Source organism: Salmo salar, chromosome ssa16 (genome assembly GCF_905237065.1).
Source record: "Salmo salar chromosome ssa16, Ssal_v3.1, whole genome shotgun sequence".
In the NCBI taxonomy this organism is placed as follows: Eukaryota; Metazoa; Chordata; class Actinopteri; order Salmoniformes; family Salmonidae; genus Salmo; species Salmo salar.
Genome location: NC_059457.1, coordinates 93,243,076 through 93,256,625, shown reverse-complemented (window position 1 = coordinate 93,256,625; position 13,550 = coordinate 93,243,076). Strand labels below are relative to the sequence as shown.

The following is a 13,550-nucleotide window of genomic DNA, read 5'->3' as shown; positions in this document are numbered from 1 at the left end:
CAGATATGCAGGGACAGACTGGCAGAGACAGGGAGTCTCAGGTAAGTTTGTTGAGTCTTTGTTTGGCAACATTATGAAAGGTTCTCAATTTTTTTGACTTGTAAAATAGGAACATAATTGGAAAATGCCATGGATACCCCCACTCTCAACTTAAACTGGTGACTGAACTAAGATTTGCTAAAGGCAATGGTATTGCTGTTGTGATTAGTTGTGTAGTTTTGGGTACCGGTAGTTAGGAGTACGGCAAACACCTTATTTCTTTGGTTCCTCAATATACATTTACCATATTACAATGTAGGCTATGTGTTACAGCACTACTTTTGGTGTCCCCCTCAGGAATTGCTCTTGAGAAAATTTCATGTAATTGTCCCCTCCAAAGTTGATATCAGATTTTCGCCCCTGGTCCCAGGTCTAAATCAGTCCCTGATTAGAGGGGAACAATGTAAAAAATGCAGTGGAACTGGCTTCAAGGTCCAGAGTTGAGTTTGAGGAGTATAGACTCTGCAAATTCTGGGGAGTTGGATTTGAGAGAAGTTTTACCAGATTTTTTGGACTGCAGAGTGGAAATAGATTTAGTTTTTTTAATAATTCTGTTATTTAAAAAAAAATAAACATTTTAAAAAGTTGAAAATGTTAATGAAAAACCAATATCCCCATGTCTGTCCTGTCTGAGGTTGAAAAGCACAGGTGCTGTCTATTGTCCTGAACTGTGATGTCGTCTGTCTGTCTTTGAAACGCAAAGCAGAGCAGCGGTACATTTTCTACCACTTGGCTTTCCGTAGTTATGTGTTTTTTTTGAAGGCGGTGCTTTTTGTCCGAGGAGTGTTTGTTTTTTTGTTGTTATAGTTTCTCGCCGAAACTCTTGAGCAAAAACAATGGCAAACAACTTTCAAAACGTGACTCTTTCTCTAACTTTACCCATATCATGCCAGATCTGCCTTGGAAAGGTAATTCAGTTTATATTTTGTTGTGCATTTCGTTTTGGAACAACGTGTTTAGCCAATGCAACCGTTTACGTAGACAGAAATGCTAGCTATGCTAGTTAGCTGTTGATTAGCCAACTTAGCTAACGTTGGCTTCCTTGCCTAGTAAATATTCGTTTAGTAAGTGATGTACATTTTGAACCTTTTGAACGATTAGCTACTCATATTTGTCTGTGGATGGCTAGTTCGCTACACATTTGTTGACTAATTACATCGACCACTTCTGGTCGGCGGCTGCAGATCATGTCATGTGTTGTTAGTTTAGCTAGCTAGCATCTTGGTGCAATTTAGTAGGAAAGCTTTGCAATGCCAAATATTAACTATATTTTAACTCTTCTTGATTCATCTCACAATAGCTCAGTGCCCTACAATGCACGGATAGTTGTATTGCAATCGATCATTAAAATAACCAATCTTTCTTTTTAACATTGCTGTCTGCAGGTCCGCCAGCCCGTCATCTGTGCCAATAACCACGTGTTCTGTTCTTGCTGCATGGACATTTGGTTGAAGAAGGCGAGTCAATGTCCTTCATGCCGAGTTCCCATCACCTCAGAGAACCCGTGCAGACAAATTATAGGTACGAGTAATGGCCTAATAGCTACTGCAAAATATGTCAACCAGGTTATCTCTGGATAATAATGTGAACCAGGTTATCTCTGGATAATATGTCAACCAGGTTATCTCTGGATAATAATGTCAACCAGGTTATCTCTGGATAATAATGTCAACCAGGTTATCTCTGGGTAATAATGTCTACCAGGTTATCTCTGCGTAATAATGTCTACCAGGTTATCTCTGGATAATAATGTCAACCAGGTTATCCCTGGATAATAATGTCAACCAGGTTATCCCTGGATAATAATGTCAACCAGGTTATCTCTGGATAATAATGTCTACCAGGTTATCTCTGCGTAATAATGTCAACCAGGTTATCTCTGGATAATAATGTCAACCAGGTTATCTGGATAATAATGTCAACCAGGTTATCCCTGGATAATAATGTCTACCAGGTTATCCCTGGATAATAATGTCAACCAGGTTATCTCTGGATAATAATGCCAACCAGGTTATCTCTGGATAATAATGTCTACCAGGTTATCTCTGGATAATAATGTCTACCAGGTTATCTCTGGATAATAATGTCTACCAGGTTATCCCTGGATAATAATGTCAACCAGGTTATCCCTGGATAATAATGTCTACCAGGTTATCTGGATAATAATGTCTACCAGGTTATCTGGATAATAATGTCTACCAGGTTATCTGGATAATAATGTCTACCAGGTTATCTGGATAATAATGTCTACCAGGTTATCTGGATAATAATGTCTACCAGGTTATCTCTGGATAATAATGTCAACCAGGTTATCTCTGGATAATAATGCCAACCAGGTTATCTGGATAATAATGTCTACCAGGTTATCTGGATAATAATGTCTACCAGGTTATCTGGATAATAATGTCTACCAGGTTATCTGGATAATAATGTCTACCAGGTTATCTGGATAATAATGTCTACCAGGTTATCTGGATAATAATGTCTACCAGGTTATCTGGATAATAATGTCTACCAGGTTATCTGGATAATAATGTCTACCAGGTTATCTGGATAATAATGTCTACCAGGTTATCTGGATAATAATGTCTACCAGGTTATCTGGATAATAATGTCTACCAGGTTATCTGGATAATAATGTCTACCAGGTTATCTCTGGATAATAATGTCAACCAGGTTATCTCTGGATAATAATGTCAACCAGGTTATCTCTGGATAATAATGTCAACCAGGTTATCTCTGGATAATAATGTCAACCAGGTTATCTCTGGGTAATAATGTCTACCAGGTTATCTCTGCGTAATAATGTCTACCAGGTTATCTCTGGATAATAATGTCTACCAGGTTATCTCTGGATAATAATGTCAACCAGGTTATCCCTGGATAATAATGTCAACCAGGTTATCTCTGGATAATAATGCCAACCAGGTTATCTGGATAATAATGTCAACCAGGTTATCCCTGGATAATAATGCCAACCAGGTTATCTCTGGATAATAATGTCTACCAGGTTATCTCTGGATAATAATGTCTACCAGGTTATCCCTGGATAATAATGTCAACCAGGTTATCCCTGGATAATAATGTCAACCAGGTTATCTCTGGATAATAATGTCTACCAGGTTATCTCTGGATAATAATGCCAACCAGGTTATCTCTGGATAATAATGTCAACCAGGTTATCTCTGGATAATAATGTCAACCAGGTTATCTCTGGATAATAATGTCTACCAGGTTATCTGGATAATAATGTCTACCAGGTTATCTGGATAATAATGTCAACCAGGTTATCTCTGGATAATAATGTCATCCAGGTTATCTCTGGATAATAATGCCAACCAGGTTATCCCTGGATAATAATGTCTACCAGGTTATCTGGATAATAATGTCAACCAGGTTATCTCTGGATAATAATGTCTACCAGGTTATCTCTGCGTAATAATGTCTACCAGGTTATCTCTGGATAATAATGCCAACCAGGTTATCTCTGGATAATAATGTCTACCAGGTTATCTGGATAATATGAATCAGAAGAGAGGAGAGGAGTCTGGTTGCTCTCACAGTTTCTTCCTTCTAGGGAGGTTTTTACCTGTTGCTGTAGTACTTACTGTTTGGGGTCTAGACTAGGCTGGGTACCTGTAAAGCATTTTTGTGGCAACTGTTGATGTCACCAGTAATTAAAGGTGGCAGAGTTCCAATTCTTTGTTAGTGAACTGATTTCCTACTGTGGTCTTCCCTGTAGCTCAGTTGGTAGAGCATGGTGTTTGCAACGCCAGGGTTGTGGGTTCGATTCCCACGGGGGGCCAGCACAGAAAAAAAAATGTATGAAATGTATGCGTTCACTACTGTAAGTCGCTCTGGATAAGAGCGTCTGCTAAAATGACTAAAATGTAAATGTCCTTTTTTATTTTTTTATTTTTTTTTATTTTTTAGGAGGGACAAATGAGAGCGAGTCCAACGAGAGCTATTCTGTGAAGAAACACCTCCGAAAGACCAGGGGAGAGCTTCTGTTGAGGGAATATGAAGTAAGCTACATATGCTGCATGTTTAAACTGTAGTCTGTTTTAGGGTTTCCTTTATCTGTTGCCCCCTCTAGCAGTTTGACATAAAGAGCATTCGGAAAGTGTTCAGACCCCTTCACTTTTTCCACATTTTGTTATGTTACAGCCTTATTCTAAAATGGTTTTAAATTCATTTTCCCCCTCATAAATCTACATATAATACCCCATAGTGACAAAGAGAGAACATTTTTTTTTAAATGTTTGTAAATTTATAAAGAAAAAAAATTATACCTTATTTACATAAGTATTCAGACCCTATGAGACTAGAAATTGAGCTCAGGTGCATCCTGTTTACATTGATCATCCTTGAGATGTTTCTACAACTTGATTGGAGTCCACCTGGGGTAAATTCAATAAGATTGGACATGATTTTGAAAAGCACACACCTGTCTATATAAGGTCCCACAGTCGACAGTGCATGTCAGAGCAAAAACCAAGCCATGAGGTCGAAGGAATTGTCTGTAGAGCTCCGAGACTGGATTGTGTCGAGGCCCAGATCTGGGGAAGGGTACCAAGCACTGTTCATCACCTGGCCAATACCATCCCTATGGTGAAGCATGGTGGTGGCAGCATCATGCTGTGGGGATGTTTTTCAGTGGCAGGGACTGGGAGACTAGTCAGGATCGAGGGAAAGATGAACGGGACAAAGTACAGAGATCCTTGATGAAAACCTGCTCCAGAGCACTCAGGACCTCAGACTGGGGCGAAGGTTCACCTTCCAACAGGACAACGACCCTGAGCACAAAACCAAGACAACGCAGGAGTGGCTTCGGGTCAAGTCTCTAAATGTCCTTGAGTGGCCCAGCCAGAGCCCGGACATGAACCTGATCAAACATCTCTGGAGAGACCTGAAAATAACTGTGCAGCGACGCTCCCCATCCAACCTGACAGAGCTTGAGAGGTTCTGCAGAGAACAATTGGAGAAACTCCCCAAATACAGGTGTGCCAAGCTTGTACCGTCATACCCAAGAAGGCTGTAATCATTGCCAAAGGTACTGAGTAAAGGGTCTGAATGCTTATGTAAATGTGATATTTCAGTTGTTTTTTAATACATTTGCAAACAATTCTAAAAACCTGTTTTTGCTTTCTCATTGTGGGATATTGTAATGTCGTTATGGGGGTATTGTGATGTCGTTATGGGATGTTGTGATGTCGTTATGGGATATTGTGATGTCGTTATGGGGGTATTGTGATGTCGTTATGGGGGTATTGTGATGTCGTTATGGGGGTATTGTGATGTCGTTATGGGATGTCGTTATGGGGTATTGTGATGTCGTTATGGGGTATTGTGATGTCGTTATGGGATGTTGTGATGTCGTTATGGGATGTTGTGATGTCGTTATGGGATGTTGTGATGTCGTTATGGGGGTATTGTAATGTCGTTATGGGATGTTGTGATGTCGTTATGGGGGTATTGTAATGTCGTTATGAGATGTTGTGATGTCGTTATGGGGGTATTGTGATGTCGTTATGGGGGTATTGTAATGTCGTTATGGGATGTTGTGATGTCGTTATGGGGGTATTGTAATGTCGTTATGGGATGTTGTGATGTCGTTATGGGGGTATTGTGATGTCGTTATGGGGGTATTGTAATGTCGTTATGGGGTGTTGTGATGTCGTTATGGGGGTATTGTAATGTCGTTATGGGGTGTTGTGATGTCGTTATGGGGGTATTGTAATGTCGTTATGGGATGTTGTGATGTCGTTATGGGGGTATTGTGTGTAGATTGATGAGGAAAAATAACAATTTAATCTATTCTAGAATAAGGCTGTAACGTAACAAGATGTGGAGAAAGTCAAGGGTCCCAAATACTTTCTGAAAGCACCTTGTAGCCTACACCAGGGTTTCTCTTTTTTGGGGCTGGGGCCCCCTTTTGTGATAGAAAATTCATCTGGGGCCCCCTTTTAAACTTGAGTGAGATAAAAAAAAAAATTAGCATACAAGGAGTTTTACTATGACTTTGGCTCGGGCCCTGATTCGTCTGATAACATCTTAAAGACCTCTTGGCATTGGAGAGAGAGTTTTTGTAGCTAATTTTCTGCGATACAACACATTTCATCATTTTATTTGTTTTACTTCATCCTTTATTTAACCAGGTAGGCTAGTTGAGAACAAGTCCTTTATTTAACCAGGTAGGCCAGTTGAGAACAAGTCCTTTATTTAACCAGGTAGGCTAGTTGAGAACAAGTCCTTTATTTAACCAGGTAGGCTAGTTGAGAACAAGTCCTTTATTTAACCAGGTAGGCCAGTTGAGAACAAGTTCTCATTTACAACTGCGACCTGGTCAAGATAAAGCAAAGCAGTTCGACAACATACAACAACACAGAGTTACACATGGAGTAAAACAAACATACAGTCAATAATACAGTAGAACAATAAGTCTATATACAATGTGAGCTAATGAGGTGAGATAAGGGAGGTAAAGGCAATAAATAGGCCATGGTGGCGAAGTAAATACAATATAGCAATTAAAACACTGGAATGGTAGATTTCACAGTAGATGAGTGTGCAAAGTAGAAAAACTGGGGTGCAAAGGAGCAAAATAAATAAATGCAGTAGGGGAAGAGGTATTTGGAATTTAATTGTAATTTAATTGTAGTTTAATGATGGGGCAGAGAGATTTTGTGGTTGCAGCTTTAATGCTAATATCCTGCAATTCTAGACATTTTGACATTTACACTTATTCCACGTATACTTCGGACAAAATGTATTTAAATTTGTTATTATTTTTTATTATTTTTTAACAAATTCTGAATAATTCAGCGGCCCCCAGTTTGAGAACCCCTAGCCTACATCAGAGATCCTCTCGCGACGCCGCCGAGGATTCCTCTCGCGACGCCACCGAGGATTCCTCTCGCGACGCCGCCGAGGATTCCTCTCGCGACGCCGCCGAGGATTCCTCTCGCGACGCCGCCGAGGATTCCTCTGAATCACTATGTGACTTCTATATGTAATTCTACGGTGGGACGTCTTGTCTTTTTTTTTTTTTTTTTAAATCATTCAGGATGAAATGGAAGGTCTCCTCAAAGAGAATGAAGATCTGAGGAACAAGAACCAGAGCTTGGAGTCCCAGCTGAAGACCGTACTAGATCCCTGTACTGTAACAGCCAGTCGGAGAGAAGACCGGGGTCTAGAGCCCAGCGTTGTGGAAGACTGGAGCAACAAGCTGAGAGCAGCGACAGACGGTTACAACCGGATCAAACTGGATGTGGAGAAACTGAAAGAGGTATTGGTGAATATGATCCATCTATTGAGGAAGCTATTGCACCTAACTCATTACGATCAATCATTTTTTTTTATCAATACACAAAGTAACTGACCAAAATAATGTCTGAAATTCGTGCAGTTCCAGAATGTAATATATATATATATATATTTTGTAATAAAAAAAGTTGTGTTCCTCTACTCAAGGCTAACAAGATCTTACGGTGTCAGACTATTGACCTGGTCCAGGAGAACGTGAGGTTGAAAGCGGAAGTTGCCAGTAGATCTCCTCAGAAGTACGTACTGACTGGTCCTATGTTTTACTGTTGTGTGTATTATGGAATGTTCTGGAGTGGTTTCAGCTGGGATGGTAATGGACTACTGGGTGGAATGTTCTGGAGGGGTTTCAGCTGGGATGGTAATGGACTACTGGGTGGAATGTTCTGGAGGGGTTTCAGCTGGGATGGTAATGGACTACTGGGGGGAATGTTCTGGAGGGGTTTCAGCTGGGATGGTAATGGACTACTGGGTGGAATGTTCTGGAGGGGTTTCAGTTCAGCTGGGATGGTAATGGACTACTGGGGGGAATGTTCTGGAGGGGTTTCAGCTGGGATGGTAATGGACTACTGGGTGGAATGTTCTGGAGTGGTTTCAGCTGGGATGGTAATGGACTACTGGAGGGAATGTTCTGGAGGGGTTTCAGTTCAGCTGGGATGGTAATCTATTTCTTTCTATTCTGGTTCTCAAAAGAATTTGGGTTTTGGTCAAGAGTTAAAAAATATATATATTTTATCCGGAATCCATTTTGTATGTGTCTGTCTACGGATACAGTATCTCCATATTTCTGACTGTTTATCAGTGGTGAGATGTACTAAAATCCATCTGTAATCACATTGATATGATCCACTATTTGCCCTGTGTCCCCCCTTGGTGTACTTCATGGTAACATTCTGTTCCCTCAGGACCTCGTTTAAATTAATACTTTCCAGTGGTTAGCATCTGGGTTAAAATGCACATATAGTTTGATTTTATATGTATTGTTTTTACCCCCCCAAAATATCATTATATGCTCTCAAATTAAATTCTAACTCCCCATCTTTCTGCTCTGAACCACCCCCCTCAGGTTTGGCAGGTACACGGTAGCAGCGTTGGAAGCTAAGATTCATCAGTACGAAAGAGATGTGGACCACCTGAAGAAAGCTCTGGAGCGTAGCGACCAGTACATAGAAGAACTGGAGGCCCGGAGTGGAGGAGGAGCGGAGGGGCTCCAGAGAAACCCGAGAGAGGCACCCCAGAGCCACACCGACGCCCGTCCAGAGAGCACCTCCTCTGGGGAGGGTGAAGCCGAGACCAGGGTCCACTATCAGAGGATCAGTGCCATGACGAGAAGTCTGAGTGATATAGAGAAGGTCTGCACCAGTCTGGAGGGAGAGTCCAAGACGCTGTCCGCTCACCACAGCTACCTCCTGGAAACCTCTAACGCCATGGAGCTCAACGCCTCCTCCGGCTCCGAGGCGTTCCGGGACCACCGGAGAGGTTTCGACGTGACGCTCGTCGGACACAAAGACTCTATAGAAACCGATCGTATTGACACCATCGTTCCCTCTGACCTCTTCCAGCTGTCCACTCCCTCCTCTGCCTTCCGCTCCCTCAGTCTGAAGAGTCCCAGTGTTGGTGAAGACAAGAAGCTTGGTTATAAGGCTGTGACCTATCTAAGGAGACTCAGTTTTGAGGACAGTGTAACACCCAGCAGTAGCAACAGTGCCTCCACTGTAGCAACTAAACGGTCCGGTCTCACTACTCAGTTGTCCAACGGTGTGTCTTCCAGTAACGTAGCCAAGTCGGGACTTTCCGTCGCCACCGAGCCGTTGTTCTGGGCTGCAGCCTGGCAGAGCCACGAGGCTTCTGATATGACCTCTGTGACCTCTGTGACGTCACCCAATCACAATGGAGAGGAGGAGGAGGAGCAGCATCTCAACACGTCTTCAGGGTCGGGACACAGCGAGAGAAACCCAACCGCGGGAGTCACCACGTCCCACAATCTGACGGAGGACGAGACGGACCCCATGTCCAGCGAAGCCTCCATGGACGCAGCCTACCTGGATAAGATCTCTGAGCTGGACTCTATGATGCTGGAGGGGCCAGAGAGCTGCAGCTCGGCAGGGTCACACCTGTCCCTGGCTTCCTCCCTGACTTCTGCCGAAACACCGGACTTGACCCTTGACCTCAGACTGGATGTGACCCTGGTACCTGAGGCGGAGGGCTGCTCTGAACTCTTCCTGGATCCTGACTCTGAGCAGGACCGAGGTGGACAGACCGAGGCTGAGGGTTTTGACTTGGCGTGCGGGATAAAGGGAACATCTTCCATTCCAGTCACTGTGTCAGAGTCTCAGGCAGCTTCTCTAGCAGCCACGTCCACGACGACGGGAAGCGGGTCTGGATCCTCCTCTGGGAGAGACGCTGGCAGCGGCGACCACAGTCTCCTAGACTCTACGGGGCCTGCTAGAGAACAGGCAGGACAGGGACACCTCTCTGACCCCTCTCAGACTGATGAACTGTCCTTCGACCTGCTGTTTGACCCCTTAACAGAGACCCGGACAGGACCAGGAGGACCGTCGGCCTGGCAGGCCTCAGCCAACCACCACCATGAGGACCATGACGTCTCTTCTGGCTGCTGCTCAGCAGATAGACCTGGAGGAGACGCTGTGAGGGAGAAGAGCACGGTGACTCCTTGTCAGGCGACCAAACGGAAGTCTCACAGTCCTTTTAACGTCGGCAGTCCCTCCAAACATTCTAAGTTTATGTGATGGGAGTTAACATGGCCCCCCCAGTCACTGTAGACTAGCCTGGGCGTCAGTCTGTTTCTGATCTCTAGCCAGCTCCTTATGGAACTGTGTGACGCGATGCCCTGGTAGAATCTGGGACCAGGCTCCCTTCTTTACTGTGTCTTAGTCCCAAGTGTCATGTTATTCCCTATATAGTGCACTACTTTATACCGGAGTCCTTACGGGGGGGGGGGGGCTGGTCAACAGTAGTTCGTTATGTGAGGAATAGGGTACCATTTAGCATAATGATTGCAGTCTTGTGTTGCTAATGCTAACAGCTTCATTCAAACTGTTGCTAATGCTAACTGCTTCATTCAAACTGTTGCTAATGCTAACGGCTTCATTCAAACTGTTGCTAATGCTAACTGCTTCATTCAAACTGTTGCTAATGCTAACTGCTTCATTCAAACTGTTTCTAATGCTAACTGCTTCATTCAAACTGTTTCTAATGCTAACTGCTTCTTTCAAACTGTTGCTAATGCTAACTGCTTCTTTCAAACTGTTGCTAATGCTAACTGCTTCTTTCAAACTGTTGCTTATGTGTGTATGTGTGTGTAATGGCATCAAATTATTCCTGAAAATAAAACTGTTATTTTCAGTAAATTTTGTGGAATTTGTAGACCAATTTATTACAACAAACAAAACTTAATTTGATGGTGTAATTAAAAAAAATATTCACTGTTTTGAGAATGACTGTCACCAATCTACACTTTACACACTGTTGGAACTATTCATGTTATCTAGCTATAGACCTACACTACCGTTCAAAAGTTTGGGGTCTCTTTGAAATGTCCTTGTTTTTTTAAAAGAAAATCACCTTTTTTTTTTGGTCCATTTAAAATAACATCAAATTGATCAGAAATATTGTAGACATTGTTAATGTTGTAAACGACTATTGTTGCCAGAAACTGCAGATTTTAATGGATTATCTACATAGGAGTACAGAGGCCCATTATCAGCAACCATCTCTCCTGTGTTCCAATGGCACGTTGCGTTAGCTAATCCAAGTTTATAATTTTAAAAGGCTAATTGATCATTAGAAAACTCTTGTGCAATTATGTTAGCATGACTGAGAACTGTTGTTCTGATTTAAATAAGCAATAAAAATGGCCTTCTTTAGACTAGTTGAGTATCTGGAGCATCAGCATTTGTGGGTTCGATTACTGGTTTAAAATGGCCAGAAACAACGAACTTTCTTCTGAAAATCGTCAGTCTATTCTTGTTCTGAGAAATGAAGGATATTCCATGCGAGAAATTGCCAAGAAACTGAAGATCTCGTTCAACGCTGTGTAACTACTCCCTTCACAGAACAGCGCAAACTGGCTCTAACCAGAATAGAAAGAGGAGTGGGAGGCCCCGGTGCACAACGGAGCAAGAGGACAAGTACATTAGAGTGTCTAGTTTGAGAAACAGACGACTCCCAAGTCCTCAACTGGCAGCTTCATTAAATAGTACCCACAAAACACCAGGCTCAACGTCAACTGTGATGAGGCGACTCCGGGATGCTGGCCTTCTAGGCAGAGTTCCTCTGTCCAGTCGCCTCTTCACTGTTGCTGTTACCTAGCTAATGCTCATCATATTTCCCCCGTATCCCCTGAAGCTCATCGTGTCTGTATCCCCTGAAGCTCATCCCATCTGTATCCCATCTGTCTGTCTGTATCCCCTGAAGCCCATCCTGTCTGTATCCCCTGAAGCCCATCCTGTCTGTCTGTATCCCCTGAAGATCATCTTGTCTGTCTGTATTCCATCCTGTCTTTCTGTATCCCATCCTGTCTGTCTGTCTATCCCCTGAAGCTAACTGTAAATACACAGTAACAGACCAGAACACACATACTTCACTCCTACAAAGACCTCCCACCCAGCTGAGCCTCTCTTACCTTCCAAGCGGGGCACCAGACCCCTTATTTATTATGCAAATGTTACGGTTTTTCATGTAGAATTTCTCATTGCCTACCTCTAATCACGGCATGAAAATTTTATTGGGCTCAACCTGTTTCTGCAAGTCGTTTTGAATAAATGAAGTGTTAATTCATTGTGGATTAATTTAATTTGGTAAAGACTGTGTACAAGGTTACGATGGTGATATTAAATCAATTTGTTTAGTGTTTATCTGGCGGGTGTTAATGATAAAGGTTGAGGAAGGGAGGGAGGGACTCATGGCGTCTAGGGGTTAATATAGAGCAGCGTGGGCACTGTGTCGCCCGGAATAGGGAGCCATTTTACATGCACCACTTCTCGTGTGTGGTCATTCAATGTTCGGATTTAGGCCCACCTTCGATGTGCTGCGACAAAAACATTTTAAAGTAACTTCTGAAGTTCAGAGCTGGTCACAAAAAAATGTAATTTGATTTCCTCTATTGTAGCTTGAATGCTGAGAACATATTTAGTTTTGGAATACAATATTTGGCTATAGATATGAATCTAGATGAATTCATATGAATTTGACGCATCAGTATTCATTTTGGTTAGAATTAAACTGGCTGCACTGTTCATGCACCAAGAATTTGCTATTGAAATATTTAGGCTATTTCGTCCGGAGAAGTCAGAGGGTAGACAGACTTCTCTCTCTCTCTCTGTCTCTCTCTCTGTCTCTCTCTGTCTTTGTCTGTCTGTCTGTCTGTCTCTCTCTGTCTGTCTGTCTGTGTCTGTGTGTCTCTCTCTCTCTCTCTCTCTCTCTCTCTATGTCTCTGTCTCTCTCTCTCTCTCCCCTCCGCATTTAGGAGAGTTGCAATCCCGAGGGCGACGCGAGATATTACTCCGGTGTTGTATTGTCGGATAATCACCTTACTCTAATTTACAACCCTTCTGCTCATATCAATTCAATATTTCAATAAACTAAGTGACTGTCGTGGTCTCCTTTCAAATTGAAATCTTGATTCAGGGCCGTTTGGACAAATGCTTCCAACACTTCATCAAATCATTGATCTGCATCATGAACTCGACTACAGGCCTATGATATCATTTCCGGTCTCGCACCATTTTATTGTCGTATTCACCGTTTTATTCCATTTCAACGTTGCAATTAGTTTTTTTTCCTTTTAAGAAATATTTTTAAAGGATCAGAATAGAACGCATTGTCTTAATGAGGGATACGTACGTCAGTAGGATATGACTTGGAATAGCCTTTGTTGAATATTTTTTTTTTAAATGATGTCTGTGAAGCAAATTAAATCAGTTGTCTGACAAAAAAAAGATGACAGTGAATATTGCAACGACAAAAAAAATAAAAAATGATGTGAATTCCTATGAACGAAAAACATAAATAACCAAATATCAGACTTTCAAATTGAACAAAACATCCAAGCTCGAGCTACAGGTGTTCGATGCGTGTCCGTCTGAGAGCCCTGAATAAAACACCCGCACCGCGCCGGTCTACCTCTCCTCCTCCAGTTAACAACTACTGCTGTGAAGCTGTTCCCT

The 13,550-nt window shown here is 42.4% G+C and overlaps 1 protein-coding gene across 1 annotated transcript; it reads left to right on the top strand.

Moving 5' to 3' along the window:
• The first annotated feature begins 747 nt into the window (after window positions 1-747).
• On the top strand, window positions 748-10,733 carry LOC106575007 (ORC ubiquitin ligase 1-like). Its single transcript, XM_014151135.2, has 6 exons — window positions 748-947; window positions 1,425-1,560; window positions 3,973-4,064; window positions 7,106-7,327; window positions 7,513-7,601; window positions 8,429-10,733. The coding sequence occupies exons 1-6, from the start codon at window positions 876-878 to the stop codon at window positions 10,110-10,112; spliced, it is 2,295 nt and encodes a 764-aa protein (XP_014006610.2). The 5' UTR covers window positions 748-875; the 3' UTR covers window positions 10,113-10,733.
• Window positions 10,734-13,550: the final 2,817 nt, after the last annotated feature.

Coding starts and splice junctions, on each gene's coding strand:
- LOC106575007 (XM_014151135.2), top strand. CDS start 876: ATGGCAAACAACTTTCAAAACGTGACTCTTTCTCTAACTTTACCCATA. Junction 948..1,424: donor GCCAGATCTGCCTTGGAAAG/GTAATTCAGTTT, acceptor TGCTGTCTGCAG/GTCCGCCAGCCCGTCATCTG. Junction 7,602..8,428: donor GCCAGTAGATCTCCTCAGAA/GTACGTACTGAC, acceptor CACCCCCCTCAG/GTTTGGCAGGTACACGGTAG.